At 46.3% G+C, this 18628-nt stretch overlaps 1 protein-coding gene across 1 annotated transcript; it reads left to right on the top strand.

Annotated features, from left to right (window-relative positions):
* Window positions 1-7069: 7069 nt before the first annotated feature.
* On the top strand, window positions 7070-13495 carry LOC307229608 (cytochrome P450 3A40-like). Its single transcript, XM_079999609.1, has 13 exons — window positions 7070-7178; window positions 7547-7640; window positions 8235-8287; window positions 8536-8635; window positions 8738-8851; window positions 9012-9100; window positions 9309-9457; window positions 9574-9701; window positions 9805-9880; window positions 9954-10114; window positions 10697-10923; window positions 12022-12184; window positions 12353-13495. The coding sequence occupies exons 1-13, from the start codon at window positions 7108-7110 to the stop codon at window positions 12440-12442; spliced, it is 1515 nt and encodes a 504-aa protein (XP_079855735.1). The 5' UTR covers window positions 7070-7107; the 3' UTR covers window positions 12443-13495.
* The last annotated feature ends 5133 nt before the right edge of the window (window positions 13496-18628 follow it).

The raw sequence follows: 18628 nt of genomic DNA, 5'->3' as shown, positions 1-18628 counted from the left end.
AGCACATCAATTACAGAACCGTGTATATCGTTATATTTTGTTTTTGTGATTTTGTGGTGTACGGATTATAACAAACACGTTTGAGTTGGTTGTTTTGACTTTAATCTATTTGTTTTTGCTGTTTCCCCAAGTACCAAAGCACTGTCCGTGTGTACTTTGCTGGTAATAGTACTACTTACTGTGAGAATTTCTGCATGTGAGAGAGAAAGGTGAGCTCTCCCTGGTACAATGTCCAGGAAGAGGAGCGGAGACAGGTTTTGATGATAAAAGATATTTATTTTATATCCTATTTTCTTTGCAAGGTACAGTGCTCACTGTGCCACCATGCCTCTCCAACTCAATTCCAACTTGTCACTAGCGTGAGAAAAATACGACCTCTTCAGTAGATGTGGTGTATAACAGCTGGAGAAACTGAAGCTACAAATAATGTGATACTTTGATTTTGCAGCTTTACTTGAAAAACACATTTATGCTCAGTACTGGGCCTCATTTTCTGAAGCTACAGAAGGAAGCAAAAAATGAAATAAAAAAAAAAATCATTTGTAATTGTGCGAAAAATGAGATGGAATTAGTTTGGTGTGTCGTCTCGGTCTCCACGCAGGTGGTGAAGCTGTATTTCTGTAAAATCTCCACTAAGGCCACTTTCACCAAAGCAAATCGCATCCAGTGCAGCTCCTTAGCCCGGCTTCAAATGGCAGGTAGTAGAATTGTACAATACTCTTGTCTGTTCTCTTAACTCAATCTAGAAACAATGACAAAAGAAACACGACACAGGCTTTTGTTCTAAGCCTCGAGACTAAAAGTGCATTATGAGTGTATTCTAAAACCTTTATCTTTATTGAGCTATAATTTGTATTTAATTGCAGTGGCGCAGGCTTTATGACATTATGCGCGTACACAAGCCTGGGCGGCGCGGAGGCTGCTGTGTACCTGTCAGGTCTGAACTCCTCTGGCTCTGGCCACAGGTCAGGGTCCCGGTGCAGAGCGTCGATTGGAGTCACAACAAGCATGTCCTTTCTAATTGTAATACCTTTGATCTCCACTAGAGGCGAGAACGTTTTGAATACGACCGAGACGTCGTCCGAAACGCCTTCAAGCAGATAATCACATAATACATAACATGTAATAAACACATAAACAAGTGGTGCATGTTGCTTGTAACCATACAGTGATTGTACTTTGGATCTTAAAGTTTCCACTTCTACCCGAGGGACCCGCTGACCCCGCTTTCCAGGTAGTCTATCTGCATCAGGCCTCATACTCAACACACGCCTTGGAGACATGATCAACACCCAATCAGTTCACTGGGTGAATCAGTACTGGAACGGAATAGTAGAAGCCTCAAATACTTGACTCTCTCATAACAATAATTGAGTGGATCAAGGCTTTTGGTGAGAGCTACTGTAAAAAATGAGGTGCGGCGTGAATAAAGGCGTGCAAAACACGGCTCGTTTTGTTCTGCAATATAACAGATTCCATCAGCGAAAAATTAAGTTGATTGCAACGGCATTGTAAATATTGTTCATAGCCAGAGCTGCTGTTATCCACCCAAGCTGCAGGGACATGAATGAAGAAAGCTCCATTCCCTGACGCTGACATTGTCTTTTAAAATAATTAGCCGGAAGCCCGTCGAGATTGGATTTGCTATTACACTGTGTGTGTGTGTGTGTGTGTGTGAGTGTGAGACTGCTGTATCTAGGTCTGTTATGAAATGCCGCTCTGCAAGATGCAGCAAGAAGCGAGAATGGTCTTTCTGGTGTGTCTGTGTGTCTGTGTGTCGGCATCTGTGTCTGTGTGCATGGGTGCATGCATTGCTTTTATTTCTCGGTCTTTGTGTGTGTGTGTGTGTGTGTGTCTGTAAAATCACCCTTATTGCGCTCATCTCCTTTGGCGTCATTAAACTGCGTGTGTCGTTCATGGCGTTTTCAAGTAATAATGTAATGTATTTATCGCACGATAATAGAACTTATAAAGTAATAGTACCAAGGTATTGTGGCAAGACAGAAAGTAAGATAGAAGAATGGCTTTCTAGTGAGCAGTGATTTTTGGGGATTACTCACGCCTTCGCAGTAATAACTTCTCCGTTATGTGCCTTGGTCCCCAAAATGTCCGTCAGCTTTCGAGAGTGATTATTCACGATTTTAAACATCTGAGCAGGGAGATAAGGGACAGGGACAGCGAAGGATTTGAAAAGGCTCTTGAAACAGCCTGAGAATGAACATGAGTGACAATGATGAGCAGCAGCAGCAGCAGGAATCAGAAAGAGGAGGACGTCACCAACCCGTCTCCGTTTGTCATCCTCAGCAAATCAAACTGCATCATAGAGGTCACCATTCAAACGTAGGTTCTTAAGACAGGATACTTGTTTACGCAAGAGTGTGTGTGTGTGTGTGTGTGTGTGTGTGTGTGTGTGTACGTACACATAGGTGGGGGACAGGTGTAGGAAACCTGACATATCTTTAATAGGTGCAATGATATTGGATCATAAATAAATACATATTTGAGTCTCTTTTCAAACCAAGAACAACCACAGCTATGTTTTTTTATGTTCTTATGTTTTCAGTGGATCTATTTGCAAAATTGGAATACAAAATTGGATTTATTAATACATGCAGGCAAACATCACATTTAAAGCAGCATGAATAGATGTCAATTCCAAGGGCACATCACTGGACTTCCAGACAAGCAGGAGTATATGCAAAGATCACAAGCACATGCACCAACTCCACAGGACATATAGCGATGCTGAACATCCGGTAGATGCAAATCCTTCATCACTACTCTCTGGACTCACAGTCATACTTTCCCCTATTTCCTGGAGCAAACATGGTCAGCTATGTGGTTCACCTGAGAATTCAACGTGTTGTCGTAACTTCTCAGTAACTCCTTTGTCCTTGATCATCACCATTAAACACCACTGCTAACCAGGAGAATTCCGACACCATCACTACCAATGAAATTTCAAGTTCAATTAAATCTTTCAATGGTTAAATTATGTATAGCCGGTACCGACATGAAGAACATGCTGATGAATAGGACAAAGAGTCCATGTGTCGGACGGCTTATCTCCATTCAGTTCACATGAACTTTTGAGTGCACTTGTACTTTGAACCTTTCTGATATTCATCCAGCCCCTGTTCCATATTTGGAAAGAAGAAAACCAGGCCCTTCAAGGAAGAACTCTGATTCCTGAGGTAATCCAGAGGCAACCACGAGAACTGGACTTCATATCAATCACGGGCCTGTCGGATATTGAGATTATTTTGAGGCATCACTACAGATGTTAATGTTATACGGGGGCGGTCTTGGTGATTTGGAGGCCCCAGGCAGCACCAATGTGAGGCCCTCCTCCACCTCACTGAGTGCAAGAAATCAAAACTATTTTGCTTCCCAAAAAGTGACTGCAGCTCCTCCCTTGTGACTGAAATGTGGTTTATGCCTCAAAATGAATTGGTTTCATTCATGAGTGCTATATTTGACAGATTATAGCCCACCCAGCGGACGGCAATCAGTTTTTGGTCGGACGTTCACTTTTTGGCATGACACCGGGTCGGCGGGGTTGGCATCATTTCAGAAAAGCCGGCACCCAGCTGGACTCTGTGGTGTGACGGGTCAGACGCTGCCTGTATCAGTGCTGCTGTCACAGGTTCAAGTCCAGAGTTTGCCATCTGCTTAATACCTGTTCGCATGTGGGACACGTTACCAGTGCTGAGGGGCAGCCTAAAATGTTTGATATAGAGTCTAACCTAAAAAAAGAAACATTTCTATTCTCCCCCTGAGCTCCTACCATCTCTTGCTTTACCCTTTGTGAGCCTCATGTGTACTGTATGGCTTCACGTCGTATTCTCCTCCGTCTTCTGCCTCCACCTGCTTCACCCAGTTATAAGTAGCTTCCCGGTCTCGGTTGTAGCCGCGTTTCCTTTTCTTTCCGGTAGTTTGCATCATATTCCGCCTAAATCTGCCCGGTTTGTGACTTTGTGGTGTCTCGCCGGTTTCCCCGGTAGGCGTAGCAAAGATAGTGACAGGTTACCCTGCACTTATGGCACTCTGTGCCACGGCCGTACGCTGCGCCCGATGTAGTTCCCGCGTAAGACTCCGTGGCCAAAAAAAACACAAGTCGGTGTAGCAGGTCTTGAGGGTTCGATGCTGAGTGAGCTTTGAAAGGCAGCGCCCCAAACGCCTGTTTAATAGCGCCCGGAGACCAGGGCTGAGTGCGAAGGAGACCCGGCGGCATGATGGTTCAGACGCTGCCATGACACGTTCAAGTCTTCAGATTCTTGGAACGGAGCTTGATGATTGGAGGAGATGACCGAGCTCAGTAAAGACTCATTGGCTCAAAGAGATAAGCTGCTGGAGGCCCAGGACTACATGTTTGGGAAGTTGAGGGATCGATGCCAAGTGAGCATTTGGAAGGCGGCGCCCTGAGGATGCCTTTGAAAGCGTCACGACACACCTGTACTGTTTCATATGAATTGTAGTTTTGTTCTGCCCCGGATATGACAAGTACTTCCAGTACATTTAAGATCAAGTACCTTGTAGGTGCCCCTACGTTAGAGAAAACATCTTAAAGTGTCCTCTAGTGCAGAACTGTGGTCTGAGGGTACGTGCGCTAAGAGGTTCTGTTGAACAAGAGCCCAAAACGTGTTCATCTTCGGCGTCACCCTGAGAATTCAACACATCGCAGAGTCCCGCAACACTCCCCTCCACAGAAGCTGCCGCTGTGGCAGACAAGGGCCACCGCACCGTGGACTGCGACAAGCCGGTCGAGTTGTTTGCAAACGAGCTCAAAGAATTTCTCATTAGGCAAGTGATGACAACGTTCACTTACATGACAGATGACATAATCTCCGTTTGTGAGGAGATAGAGGTAAGACCATGTTTGATTTCCTAAAATTGGTATTTAAATGTCATCATCTGATACAAGATCTCAGGACAGAGATACTGATGGTTACATAATGGAATAGGTATCTTGAAGGTTTAGATTAAGTACCTTGCCTCTCAAATACTACTTGTCACAGCATTTTATAAGAATTCATTTTTACAATAATAAATAAATAAATAGATAGATAGATAGTTAAATGAATAACTAAACAAACAAACAAACAAATTAATTAATAAATTACTAAATGAATGAATGCATGAACAAATAAATAAATAAATAAATAAATAAATAAATAAATAAAAAAGTATATATACTTATGCCAAAAACACCAATCAAATTGAAGTTGATACCCCATTGTGATACTTAAAGTTAGGAAGCCAACAACAACTCCAGAAGATATGTAGAGGGAGCATGTACACAGGATACAGCTCTTGTCCTTGAGTCCTCCTGGGCGTGTCCCAGTCGGTCCAGGATGGCCCGCCTGATGACAGTGTAGCCGCCTGCGCCCCCCTTGTCAGGAGGGGAAGCAGGCGCAGTGCCCACTCTGCCGTCGGCCGAACGCACACCCACCTCTCCTGTGCCCTCGAAGGTGGTGAGATTGACCTCGGGGTCATCCGCCCCGGTCGTCCATGGCGCAGCGATCGGTGGCCCTCCGTCCGGACACCGCAGCAGCCGAGCTTGATGCTCCCTCCGTTGGCTGACGAGCCCCACCAGGAGCTGCGCCTGGCGCTGTACGCCTGCCCGGCTCCCCTGCATCTCCACCAGGTGGCGAAGTGCTTCCCCTAGCAGTGATCCACTTTGTCCACCCACTCAGAGGTCTTAGGTAATGAAAATACGCACAATCAACCTTATTTTACTGTGCTTCATTATATCATGTATATCGTCAATTCATGACATGCCCCGCAGGATGTATTTTGGAAAACATCGTTGCCTTTTGGACTCTCTGGGACTTGTTCCCTTGTATTGTCTACCTCCTCCTATTCCTTATACTTTAGACCTGATCTGGCTGTCAAAAAATGCCCCAAAATCCGGTATCTTCAACCAGTCAATGTGACAGAGCTCCACAAAAAGGTATCGTGGCTAATAAAATAGAAAAATCAGGAACTTTAAAATTTAATATGATGCTGTACCTAGAAAAATGTGGTTCATATATTCTCAATATTAGTGACGGACCTGTTACGGTGGTGCCGGGCCAACGACCTCTCCCTGAACGTCGGCAAGACCAAGTAGTTGGTGGTGAACTTAGGAGAAGCAAAGGAGACACGGCCCACTCAGGATAAACTGGGAGCCCTGTGGAGAGGGTGAGCAGACTCAGGTACCTTGGTGTTCACATCACTGAGGACCAGACACGGACATTATCTCTAGCACCACGGTGAAGAAGTCAAGACTGGCAGCCGAGGAAGTGCAACCTTCACCTACACACATTCACCTTAACACTAATTCATCTGTGCATAGCCTGTATATTTATATTTATCTGCGATATAATGTTTTTATTGGCCCAACCAACCCAAACCAAAATGAGAGAGAGCGTCACTGTCTATGTGGTCAAAGAGGGGTTGCAATACAGCATTTTGACGAATTCAGCTGTAGAACTGCATAAATGATGCCTAATCTTCTCTGTACTATTAATCTGTTGCACTACTGTACACACACACACACACACACACACACACACTCACTCGTTCCCATACATGTATTTTTTGCTTATATCTTTTACATTTTTCTGATTTACTATTTACTTTTTTTAATGTTTCGAACTCTTACACAACCAATGGTGCCCGTTATCATTTCACTGCTCCGTCCTTGGATGACTGCATGTGAGGAGTACAAATCTGGACTCCTGCACGAATCGGAGGTCGAGCCTCGGGGCCGCGCCCTTCCAGCCTCTACTGTGACATAACCAGAGTGTAAACAAAGCAGGTTCTCTTCAGGTCTCATTATTTCCCCTGACGTGTAGCCTAATGTATTACACTCCCTTTCTTTTTTTTTCCGAGATGCTTGGTTTCATGCGGGTGTGTTTGGAATTGCCAATGCTTGTAACATGACCCCTCAAAGGGCTTAGTCATTCTTGTTCACCTATTAACTGGATGTTTGTCGTCGTTGCATACCTCTGACACACTTGTACCTGTGGCCAATTCTAAGGGTATGGGCGGCAGAGTTTCATTTGGAGTTGGGACTCGCCAGGGGTTGCACTGCCACAGAGTGAGGTGAAAAAACCCGCAGAGATGAGCGACTTCTTCTATCTCTCCGCCGAGACGTGGACCCTTCTGGTTGCCTTCGTCACGCTGCTCACTATGTAAGAATATTATCAATTACATGCATTTCAATAAGTAATGTGATTTTCGTCTTTACTTGAGCATACATCTGGAAGAGTAAAGCAATGGCACCAAGAAAGAAGTAAACACGCTCAACAAACTTCAAAATACATATTTTTCTTTATGCAAATCAAGTTTGAAGAAATAAATAAAAGAAAGTGTAAAAAAAAATATATTTTTTTTTTAAGTAATTTCTTGCGAAATCTCTAACCATTTCTTCATCGCCAGCGCTGTCTTTTTTCAGTTATTTTTGTAATGACAATAGTTTTGTCCATTCTTGAATTCAGTTTTAATCTTTCTTCTCTTCTCCTTTAATCTTTTCAACTCTCCCTCTGCTTGCGATGCACAGTTATGCCTACTGGCCTTATAGAACATTCAAGAAGATGGGTGTCCCTGGTCCCAAACCAGTCCCATTCTTTGGTACCATGCTGGCATATAGAAAAGTAGGAAGAATTCTTCGCTATTGATATATTATAATATATATATATATTAAGATATATAACTATACTGTTTGTTGTATCTTGTGTAGTTTGCGTGCGTGCGTGCGTGTGTGCATGCATGTGTGTGTGTCTGTGTGTGTGTGTTCATGTGTGTGTGTCTGTGTGTGTGTGCGTGCGCGTGCGTGCCTGTGTGTGTGTGTGCGTGCGTGCGTGTGTGTGTGTGTGTGTATACCATCATTATGTAATAATTATGTAATCTTTTGTATTCCTCAGAGGCTTAAGATCAAACAAGAAATCACAATGAAACCAAATCAGTAGAATAAGACGGGCCATTGTGGCGGAAATTATGACGACGAAAACAATGAAAACCAGGATTAAAACAAAAGAAACCAAAAACATAAGGATGTACAGCAGAATAGCTAAAGAGCGGCGAGAATCCATTGTAAAAATAGGTTATCGCATCCGGAGACCTGCGTGGGCCTGGTCAGCCTTGATCTTTAGCCAGGACTTGGGGTTAAAAGATAAGCACATGATAATTGATTTGTAGCATCAGCACTTTTGCTGTTTATTGAAAGTCTGTTTTATTGCTCTTCTTAGGGATTTGGTGACTTTGATATGAAATGCTTCCAGAAGTATGGAAAAACATGGGGGTGAGTATCATTGGGTTCCTCTACCATCTCGGATAGATCTTCTGTAATATCTTGGATTATGACTGTGTGCGTCGTTGTTTTTGGTGCTTTTTATTTTGTTGCATTTGTACATGTATGCGTAATGACGTATCTCATGTTTCCTGATTGATGGACACACACCGGTCAACCGACATCATGTTGTCTCTGTGGATTTGTGTTGCGTGGAAAGGACTGAGTTAAAATGTGCGCATGTCCTTCTCTGTGTTTAGCATTTTTGATAGTCGTCAGCCATTGCTGTGCATCACAGACCCGGCCATGATAAAAACGGTCCTCATCAAGGAGTCCTGGTCTCTGTTCACAGATCGCAGGGTGAGCTCGCTTCGTTTCAGGTTTTTAAAGTGACTAAATTTACACTTGAACATGTGACATGAGAGACGGTACGGCATGACTTCCGAAAACCATGCATTGTAGAACTTCCACTTGAACGGGGAGCTGTACGATGCTGTATCCATTGCCGAGGGCGAGCAGTGGAGAAGGATCCGGGGAATCCTTTCTCCCTCCTTCACCTCCGGGAGACTGAAAGAGGTGCGGCCCTTTTGTCTTTCTCCTCTGTGCTCCTTGTCGTATAGAACCCGCTCAACCACTTCAACCGAAGGAGTGACGAGAGCCAGGCGGCACGTTATGACTGATCCAACCCACTTTTCCAACTATCCTATTTCAATGGATCTCGCTGTGTTTGTCTCAGATGTTTGGCATAATAAAGAAGCACTCCACCAACCTGCTTAGCAGTATGAAAAAGGCGGTGGAAAGGAACGAGGCTCTCGAGTTGAAGGAGTAAGTCGCGCTGTGCTGCGCTCTACTCCACTTACTAAGACGTGAATATCTTTAATGAAAACTGGACAATTTAAAGTCAGCTTATTTGGGGTTAGTAATGTGTGTGCATGTGTGCGTGTGTGTGTGTGTGTGTGTGTGGGTGCGTGTGGCCGTGTGTGTGTGTGTCCGTGTGTGTGTGTGTGTGTGTGTGTGTGTGTGTGTTCCCAAGGTTCTTTGGACCTTACAGCATGGACGTGGTTTCGAGCACATCTCTCAGCGTAGACATTGACTCAATCAACAACCCCTCAGACCCCTTCGTCACCAACATTAAGAAGATGCTGAAGTTTGACCTCTTCAATCCTCTCTTCCTTATTGTCGGTAAAGAAATGTCCTTCCGACGGGATCGTTCAAACTGGGTGACTCAACCGTGCGAGGTCACCTTTTATAGATCACTATTGGTGCCTAGATCCGTTCTACCTCTTGTGTCTCCCCAGCCTTCTTCCCCGTCATGGGGCCAATTTTTGAGAGGATGGGGTTTGCGTTTTTCCCAACCTCTGCCACAGACTTCTTTTATGCGGCGCTGGCGAAGATCAAATCCAGTCGCGAGGCCAGCCCGCAGAAGGTGTGACTCCATCTTTGTGTGCGTCTGTGTGTGTGTGTGTGTGTGTGTGTGTGTGTGTTGACGCCGTTAATGCTAATGTTATCTTGTGGACGATTGCTCCCAGAATCGAGTGGATTTTCTACAGCTAATGTTGGACTCCCAAAAAAAGGGGGAATCCAATGGAAAGGAACAAATCACAGGTGAGAACGCGCATTGTATTCCCAAAAACACACAAGGACAAGATCTGCATGATGTTTTCTGCCTCTCGCTCAGGTTTGAGCGATCATGAGGTCTTTTCGCAAGCTATGATCTTCCTCTTTGCCGGCTATGAGACAAGCAGCACTTCTCTGTGTCTTTTGGCTTATAACCTGGCAAGAAACCCTCACGTCATGACAAAGCTGCAGAAGGAGATCGACTCTACCTTCCCTAACAAGGTATGTTGGAAGAAAGGCTGGTAAAAAACACAATGCCCAAACGTTTCTGAGCTAGATAGGACCACGTTGTGAGTGAAACCGTTTAATATAATATGGGCTTGGTAAATTTGTAATTGGTGTATACTTTCAACTTTTTAATTAAGGGGTTCCAAACTACAGGCCCGAGGGCCACATTCGACCCCTGAGTCCATTTATTGCAGCCCGCTACATGTTTCTGACATATTGTTAAATCTGGCCCGAATATAAATTTTAAAACCACAATGCTTAATAAATCCACACACAAGTTAATGTTATTAGAATATAAAACACAATAAAAAATAAAATACAACTGAACTATTTCAATGATTAGGTGTCTATTTTTGCTCAGTGTAAATACATTAACAAAAAAGAAAACAGGACAGCTTGTTTTTCCCTTGATGTTCCGCGCAGGAGAAGACAACCTGGCCAGTGGCCCACAGGTCATTTGAGTGTTTAATTTGTGTTTTAGTTTTCCTTTAACTAGTATATGAGAAAGAATGTGGTTACATTGGTATACATTTGTGAAGAAGAGTTTGGTTATTGTGTGTCTGTATGTACGTACAGGCTGCTGTCCAATATCAGGCTTTAATGCAGATGGAGTACCTGGACAGTGTGGTCAATGAGTCTCTCCGTATATATCCCATTGTCCCACGTCTGGAGCGTGTCGCCAAGGCGACTGTGGAGATCAAGGGCTTGGTCATTCCGAAAGGAACAGTTGTGATGGTGCCTGTATGGGTTTTGCACCGGGATCCTGATCTGTGGCAAAATCCTGAGGAGTTCAAACCTGAAAGGTACAGTATGTGTGACACAGTGACAGAAGTCTCTTTTGTGCGGCCTGATTCAGATGAACAGAGAGGTTGGGATGCAAGTAAGGTCTACATCTTTCCAGTCATTTTTAATGAACTCAGAAATAGGGGACATTGGCCCCAAACTAATATGTAACTCAATAATCAACAACCAGAATGTAAACAAGTGTCCCAAACACTACTTTTCAGTCGACTTTGGCCTTGACTACATGGTTTTCTACACCCGAAGAGACAGAGATGAGTGATTTTTAAGTCTCTGTCTATCAGTTCAACTACTCACACCTTTTTTCCAGATGAGCTACCGCTCCCTCCCCCGCCTGCATCAAATGCTGTCCCCCCCCTCTCCCCAGAGTGAGGACCGGGGACCACCTCCCTCCATGCTTTTAGGGGACTGAGTGGTACATTTGTGTTGTCCCCACTTACAATGCGCAATCTCAGATCAACTTCTCCCACTGGCTGTGTGATCGCCCTCGCCATTTGACAAGCAATTCACCCTGGTGAAAATTGCCTTAACTGAGCCTTTCTATCAAGCAGGCGTCATTGACGTTCCCACGGGGAGCAAATTCTCCCATGATAAATGCGCAAGTGCATTGAGTTTTGCTCTCAGGTAGAGGACCGACTGGTTCTTGTTTTTATTGGTGTTTCCTCCTCCCAGATTTCTTTAAGTAGGTCCCCTGGGTTTCCTCGCCAAACAGGGGCTCCAAGGGAGAAAATCTGGTGAGGCCCTGGGGAACATCACAAACTGCAATTAACAGAGGGTCCAACCACCTGTACCAATTTTTTGCTCTCATCGTGTACAAACTTACAAATCATGTTTTTCAACGTCTTATTTAATCGTTACACCAGACCATTTGTCTGATACTTCTACGTGCTGATCCAGATTAAATGGGATACCACGTTCGGGACGCTTCGGGATACCACGTTGCATAATCCTCCCGGACAAACGGTGTCCGGGACCGTCCAATGGCCCGATGAGGTCCATACCAATTTTCTTGAAGGGGGAGCTTAACTGAAGGCGTGGCCCAGAGCTGTTCTTGCAATTGCAGTCACTGTTAGTTTGCTCATGTGTGATTATATTTCTAGGTTCAGTAAAGCGAACAAGGAGACAATCGACCCGTACACTTACTTGCCCTTTGGAGCCGGCCCAAGGAATTGTATTGGCATGCGGTTTGCTCTGGTGATGATGAAACTAGCAATGGTAGAGATCCTGCAGAGCTTCAGCTTCTCTATCTGTGAGGAGACAGAGGTAAGACCATATATTGATTGTTATCAAACTGGAATGAGCTGACAAAATCTCCGGAGAGGGGTATTGATCAGTAGCTTGCCAATCAAACACGATTTGCTTGTAACATTTTATGATAATTCATTGTAACAATAATATTAAAAGGCAATATTAATTGTCATTTCTTCTCAGATCCCATTGGAAATCTTCGATGTAGGACTGCTGTCGTCAAAAAGACCCGTCAAATTAAAGCTGGTACCCCGTTCCGAAACTTCAAGTTAAGGAGAGGGAGCCATGCAAACATTTAAATATGTATTTAATTTTTAAATACATTTAGTTGTTCTGCTGAGGGAAAAGTATTGATGACCATGAGTGAATTGAAAGAAATTAAAACATAATAAATACTGCAAAAAAAAATAAAAAATCATTAAAGCACCATCCGCCCTTGTTGTAACATTTCACTATATTCATCCTACACAGAGCGATTATTGGACCCACTGACTCCCATAACATGGGTGCCTCTGCCTTTACGGATCTGTCACCATGTTAAGAGTTGACCATGTGGGTTGAAATCATCCTTCGGTCTTTGAAAAACATAACCCAGTATGAACGCAGGGCATAGGGTTAACAGGTGACCATGGACTACATTACTTTTGTCCATTGTTCAGGGGTGCAGATTGTTTTTCTCCTCAAATGAAATAGTGCGAATAATGCGTAATAATGATGTGTTTTCTGTCTGTTATTATAATGCGTATTTTTGCTTAATCACTTCTGTGGTGAACATTTTAGGCTGTATTTTCGTGGCATTTATCCATGATCGTGTGTCGTATACAGTAAGTGTCGTATCTGTGAGATTCGACTAACTGAGCCTCTTTGCTGATGCAGTTTGTCCATGCAGGTCACACGCTCTCATGATTGTTTACAACCGTTGACACATTAAATAATGGCTGTTTGAGCAACCGGAGGTTTATTACGTAAATGTTGCTCACACCGTGAGCGAGGTGGAATTCCTCTAGCCTGACTAACTTCCGGTATAAGCAGGTTCCTAACATCCTGCTAGAAAAGATGGCGGTAGGTTACCATGGCAACATGCCTTGGAGCTGGCCTGGTTGGGAGCAGGCTAGTTTGACTTGCGGCTACGAGTGACTGTTCAACGGTCCGACACAAAACCGATGCATGACTTTAGTTCCGCATTGCAATTACATTGTCAAAGTAAAATAATTACATATTAAATGTATACGTATATACTGTACATGACCTTGTCTGAATATATGTGTTCATTGCTATCTTCCTCACTGAAATTGCCAACATGCCTGTTTTCCCAGTCAATTGTGTGCATGCAAATGAAAGAAATAAAAAATAAATAATGAACGCAATGAAGTCAATATATACATTACAATATTTTCTTATTCACACAAACGCAATTTACTATTGCGTTTTATCGTCAATAACGACCTTGAAGCTAATTTTGGTGAGAAAGCATGAAAAAATGAAAACTCAGGGTCTGAGTAATGAAAGTTGCAGTAGCTTGCTCTAACTCAAGTTCTGTGATCATAGATGAAGCCCTCTAGCTTCGTCCTTATTGGCGTCAGATGAAGACAGTCTACGCCCTGCTGTCAAGAGAGAAGGCAGTAGCTCTGCTGGTACTACCGGCCAACCGATAGGCATGTTATACTGTTATACATGTTATACAAGTGTTAGACTTCCAAGGTATAACAGAGCAGTGGGAACAGCGTTATATTCATACGCGACATCCCGCTTGTTAAAAATAGCATCGTGACTCACCAACAGGGAAGGTCTGTTGGTGGTTAAACCAATCATGCGCTGGGACTGTCATCCTCATTTGCATATTGAATAAGCAGTTCACACGGATTCATCAGTGTGATTTAGTCTGTGTAGGGGCAAAGTGAGGGATGCTGTGCAGAGCACAGAGGAGGACAGAGACCCACCAGATACATCCAGTAGATAAAATCCGACTGTGGCAGTTTCGCCTACCACGCGCCACCCAAGTAGCATTGTCAGGGCCCGCCGGCACAGAGACACAGACAACGGGGTTGTAAATGTCAGTTTATTGTAGAGAGTGGGCTAGTTGGAATTAGCCCCGAGCAGATAGACGTGTCATGACAAGGTGCAAGGTACAATTACCTAGATACAGGTCAGGTGTGGCTGCTGAAACCACCCCATACGCACACCACATACCCCCCACATCAAACTGAGGCCAGGGAGAAAACCTGGCTGAAGCCTACCCACCCACAAGCTGAGAACAAAAATGAAAAAAATGCCTAAAACAGACTCTGAACCAGGGTTGTGATACCTGTAAAGGGCAGACTCTGACGCAGGGTTCCTGTACATTAAAATAATGAAACACCGGACTCTGAAACAGGTTTCCCATACCCTAAACCAACAAATGTCCAAAAAAAATGTAACTGGATCTGGTTCCCCAGAACACCACGGTCCACTGGCTTCCCTCCCCAGAGCAACGACAGACTGGCCCCTCCTCCTTTCCGGCGCATGTGGCCTCGGGCTGCTGTGCTGGCTGGTGAAGGCGTGGCTGGACTTGGCTGTTGCGGGGGCTGCTTGGAGGGGTGGTCTGGCTGCTGGATGGGCCCTGGCGGTGGCTGCTGCGGCTGCTTCTCCCCCGGTCCTCCGCCGGACACCCTGGGTGCTGCTGCTGCCAGTCGGTAGAGGGTTGGTGCTGAGCCTGCCAGTTGACCCACTGGTGGCTCCAGGGCGTCTTCGGACAGCCCCTCTGTGTCCCTTCCCCGTGCTGGAGAGTCACTGTTCAGGTGCCAGTGTGGCAGTTTCGTTTACCACATGCCCACCCAAGTGGCGTGTTCAGGGACCTCTGGCACAGAGACACAGAAGACGGGGTCAAACACCAATTTACTGATGAGAGAGGGCTTGTTGGAATTGGCCTGACAAGGGCTCCTCTCCTGAGTGTGTGTGGGGATGCGGCTTTTACCTGTTGCTCGTTAGACCAACCAATGAGCAACAGGTATGCAGCCACACTGATCCCAATTACCTAGATACAGGTCAGGTGTGGCTGCTGAAACCACCCCATACGCACACCACATACCCCCCACATCAAACTGAGGCCAGGGAGAAAACCTGGCTGAAGCCTACCCACCCACAAGCTGAGAACAAAAATGAAAAAAATGCCTAAAACAGACTCTGAACCAGGGTTGTGATACCTGTAAAGGGCAGACTCTGACGCAGGGTTCCTGTACATTAAAATAATGAAACACCGGACTCTGAAACAGGTTTCCCATACCCTAAACCAACAAATGTCCAAAAAAAATGTAACTGGATCTGGTTCCCCAGAACACCACGGTCCACTGGCTTCCCTCCCCAGAGCAACGACAGACTGGCCCCTCCTCCTTTCCGGCGCATGTGGCCTCGGGCTGCTGTGCTGGCTGGTGAAGGCGTGGCTGGACTTGGCTGTTGCGGGGGCTGCTTGGAGGGGTGGTCTGGCTGCTGGATGGGCCCTGGCGGTGGCTGCTGCGGCTGCTTCTCCCCCGGTCCTCCGCCGGACACCCTGGGTGCTGCTGCTGCCAGTCGGTAGAGGGTTGGTGCTGAGCCTGCCAGTTGACCCACTGGTGGCTCCAGGGCGTCTTCGGACAGCCCCTCTGTGTCCCTTCCCCGTGCTGGAGAGTCACTGTTCAGGTGCCAGTGTGGCAGTTTCGTTTACCACATGCCCACCCAAGTGGCGTGTTCAGGGACCTCTGGCACAGAGACACAGAAGACGGGGTCAAACACCAATTTACTGATGAGAGAGGGCTTGTTGGAATTGGCCTGACAAGGGCTCCTCTCCTGAGTGTGTGTGGGGATGCGGCTTTTACCTGTTGCTCGTTAGACCAACCAATGAGCAACAGGTATGCAGCCACACTGATCCCAATTACCTAGATACAGGTCAGGTGTGGCTGCTGAAACCACCCCATACGCACACCACATACCCCCCACATCAAACTGAGGCCAGGGAGAAAACCTGGCTGAAGCCTACCCACCCACAAGCTGAGAACAAAAATGAAAAAAATGCCTAAAACAGACTCTGAACCAGGGTTGTGATACCTGTAAAGGGCAGACTCTGACGCAGGGTTCCTGTACATTAAAATAATGAAACACCGGACTCTGAAACAGGTTTCCCATACCCTAAACCAACAAATGTCCAAAAAAAATGTAACTGGATCTGGTTCCCCAGAACACCACGGTCCACTGGCTTCCCTCCCCAGAGCAACGACAGACTGGCCCCTCCTCCTTTCCGGCGCATGTGGCCTCGGGCTGCTGTGCTGGCTGGTGAAGGCGTGGCTGGACTTGGCTGTTGCGGGGGCTGCTTGGAGGGGTGGTCTGGCTGCTGGATGGGCCCTGGCGGTGGCTGCTGCGGCTGCTTCTCCCCCGGTCCTCCGCCGGACACCCTGGGTGCTGCTGCTGCCAGTCGGTAGAGGGTTGGTGCTGAGCCTGCCAGTTGACCCACTGGTGGCTCCAGGGCGTCTTCGGACAGCCCCTCTGTGTCCCTTCCCCGTGCTGGAGAGTCACTGTTCAGGTGCCAGTGTGGCAGTTTCGTTTACCACATGCCCACCCAAGTGGCGTGTTCAGGGACCTCTGGCACAGAGACACAGAAGACGGGGTCAAACACCAATTTACTGATGAGAGAGGGCTTGTTGGAATTGGCCTGACAAGGGCTCCTCTCCTGAGTGTGTGTGGGGATGCGGCTTTTACCTGTTGCTCGTTAGACCAACCAATGAGCAACAGGTATGCAGCCACACTGATCCCAATTACCTAGATACAGGTCAGGTGTGGCTGCTGAAACCACCCCATACGCACACCACATACCCCCCACATCAAACTGAGGCCAGGGAGAAAACCTGGCTGAAGCCTACCCACCCACAAGCTGAGAACAAAAATGAAAAAAATGCCTAAAACAGACTCTGAACCAGGGTTGTGATACCTGTAAAGGGCAGACTCTGACGCAGGGTTCCTGTACATTAAAATAATGAAACACCGGACTCTGAAACAGGTTTCCCATACCCTAAACCAACAAATGTCCAAAAAAAATGTAACTGGATCTGGTTCCCCAGAACACCACGGTCCACTGGCTTCCCTCCCCAGAGCAACGACAGACTGGCCCCTCCTCCTTTCCGGCGCATGTGGCCTCGGGCTGCTGTGCTGGCTGGTGAAGGCGTGGCTGGACTTGGCTGTTGCGGGGGCTGCTTGGAGGGGTGGTCTGGCTGCTGGATGGGCCCTGGCGGTGGCTGCTGCGGCTGCTTCTCCCCCGGTCCTCCGCCGGACACCCTGGGTGCTGCTGCTGCCAGTCGGTAGAGGGTTGGTGCTGAGCCTGCCAGTTGACCCACTGGTGGCTCCAGGGCGTCTTCGGACAGCCCCTCTGTGTCCCTTCCCCGTGCTGGAGAGTCACTGTTCAGGTGCCAGTGTGGCAGTTTCGTTTACCACGTGCCCACCCAAATGGCGTGTTCAGGGACCTCTGGCACAGAGACACAGAAGACGGGGTCAAACACCAATTAACTGATGAGAGAGGGCTTGTTGGAATTGGCCTGACAAGGGCTCCTCTCCTGAGTGTGTGTGGGGATGCGGCTTTTACCTGTTGCTCGTTAGACCAACCAATGAGCAACAGGTATGCAGGCACTCTGATCCCAATTACCTAGATCCAGGTCAGGTATGGCTGCTCAAACCACCCTATCCCCACACCACACTAAGTGTGGTGTGTGGGCATTACGCCGGTATACACTAAGTATACCGGTATAATGTCAAGGCCGCTTTTTCTGGTAAGGAGTCCGCCGGCGACAATTTTGCAAGGCGTCACACCGTCGCTCAAGGGAGCCTGACCCTGAAAAGTGTCGCTGTGGTGGGATCCTTCGTTCTCCAGTGAATGGTCACTGAAGAAAATTGGGAGCAGAACGGCCAGCCCATTTATAGTGGCATGCTACAGCTGATAGGCTGATGGGTACATTCAATTTTTTTCAGCAAGGCGTGCATGCACGCCAGGGAAATCATTAAGGATGGAGCAAGAGGCAAGAACCTATCTGAAATATAATGATTGGGACTGGAGGTTTCAATTTCTTACTAGCCCCAAGGTTTGCATATCAGATCTGCATATCAGCCTACTACAGAATTGTGTAATTACAAAGCACACAAATTACACAGTGACACGCCCTCGCCTGATTTGTCTTGAATTAGGGCAAAACGAATTCAGCCCAATGATTTTTAAAAAATCAGCCAATTGTTTGAATAAATGAGAGCGGCACATTTCCATCGATGGCTAATGGACGAAAAGTTTGGCTTTGAATCAGTGAGTTGACAATTTATACTCAGTGAATGTCTGTGTGTCCAGCTCCAGTTGGTCTGAGTTACTCCCGTCTCCTGAGTCGTTCATTTAAATTCATTCACAACGAAGGAATCTTTCACGAATATTACGAAAGGTAAGGTGGGCCTGAGGCCCACTGGGCTTAAGATGAT

This window comes from Zeus faber (genome assembly GCF_960531495.2).
Source record: "Zeus faber genome assembly, chromosome: 4".
NCBI classification, from domain to species: domain Eukaryota; kingdom Metazoa; phylum Chordata; class Actinopteri; order Zeiformes; family Zeidae; genus Zeus; species Zeus faber.
Note: the sequence above shows the minus strand (reverse complement) of the source record. Positions and strands in the feature narration are given on the sequence as shown.

What these genes read in the sequence shown, in the direction of transcription:
- LOC307229608 (XM_079999609.1), top strand. Translation starts at nt 7,108, where the DNA reads ATGAGCGACTTCTTCTATCTCTCCGCCGAGACGTGGACCCTTCTGGTT. An exon ending in CCATGCTGGCATATAGAAAA is followed by an intron (nt 7,641 to 8,234) that starts GTAGGAAGAATT and finishes TGCTCTTCTTAG; the next exon opens with GGATTTGGTGACTTTGATAT. An exon ending in CTATCTGTGAGGAGACAGAG is followed by an intron (nt 12,185 to 12,352) that starts GTAAGACCATAT and finishes ATTTCTTCTCAG; the next exon opens with ATCCCATTGGAAATCTTCGA.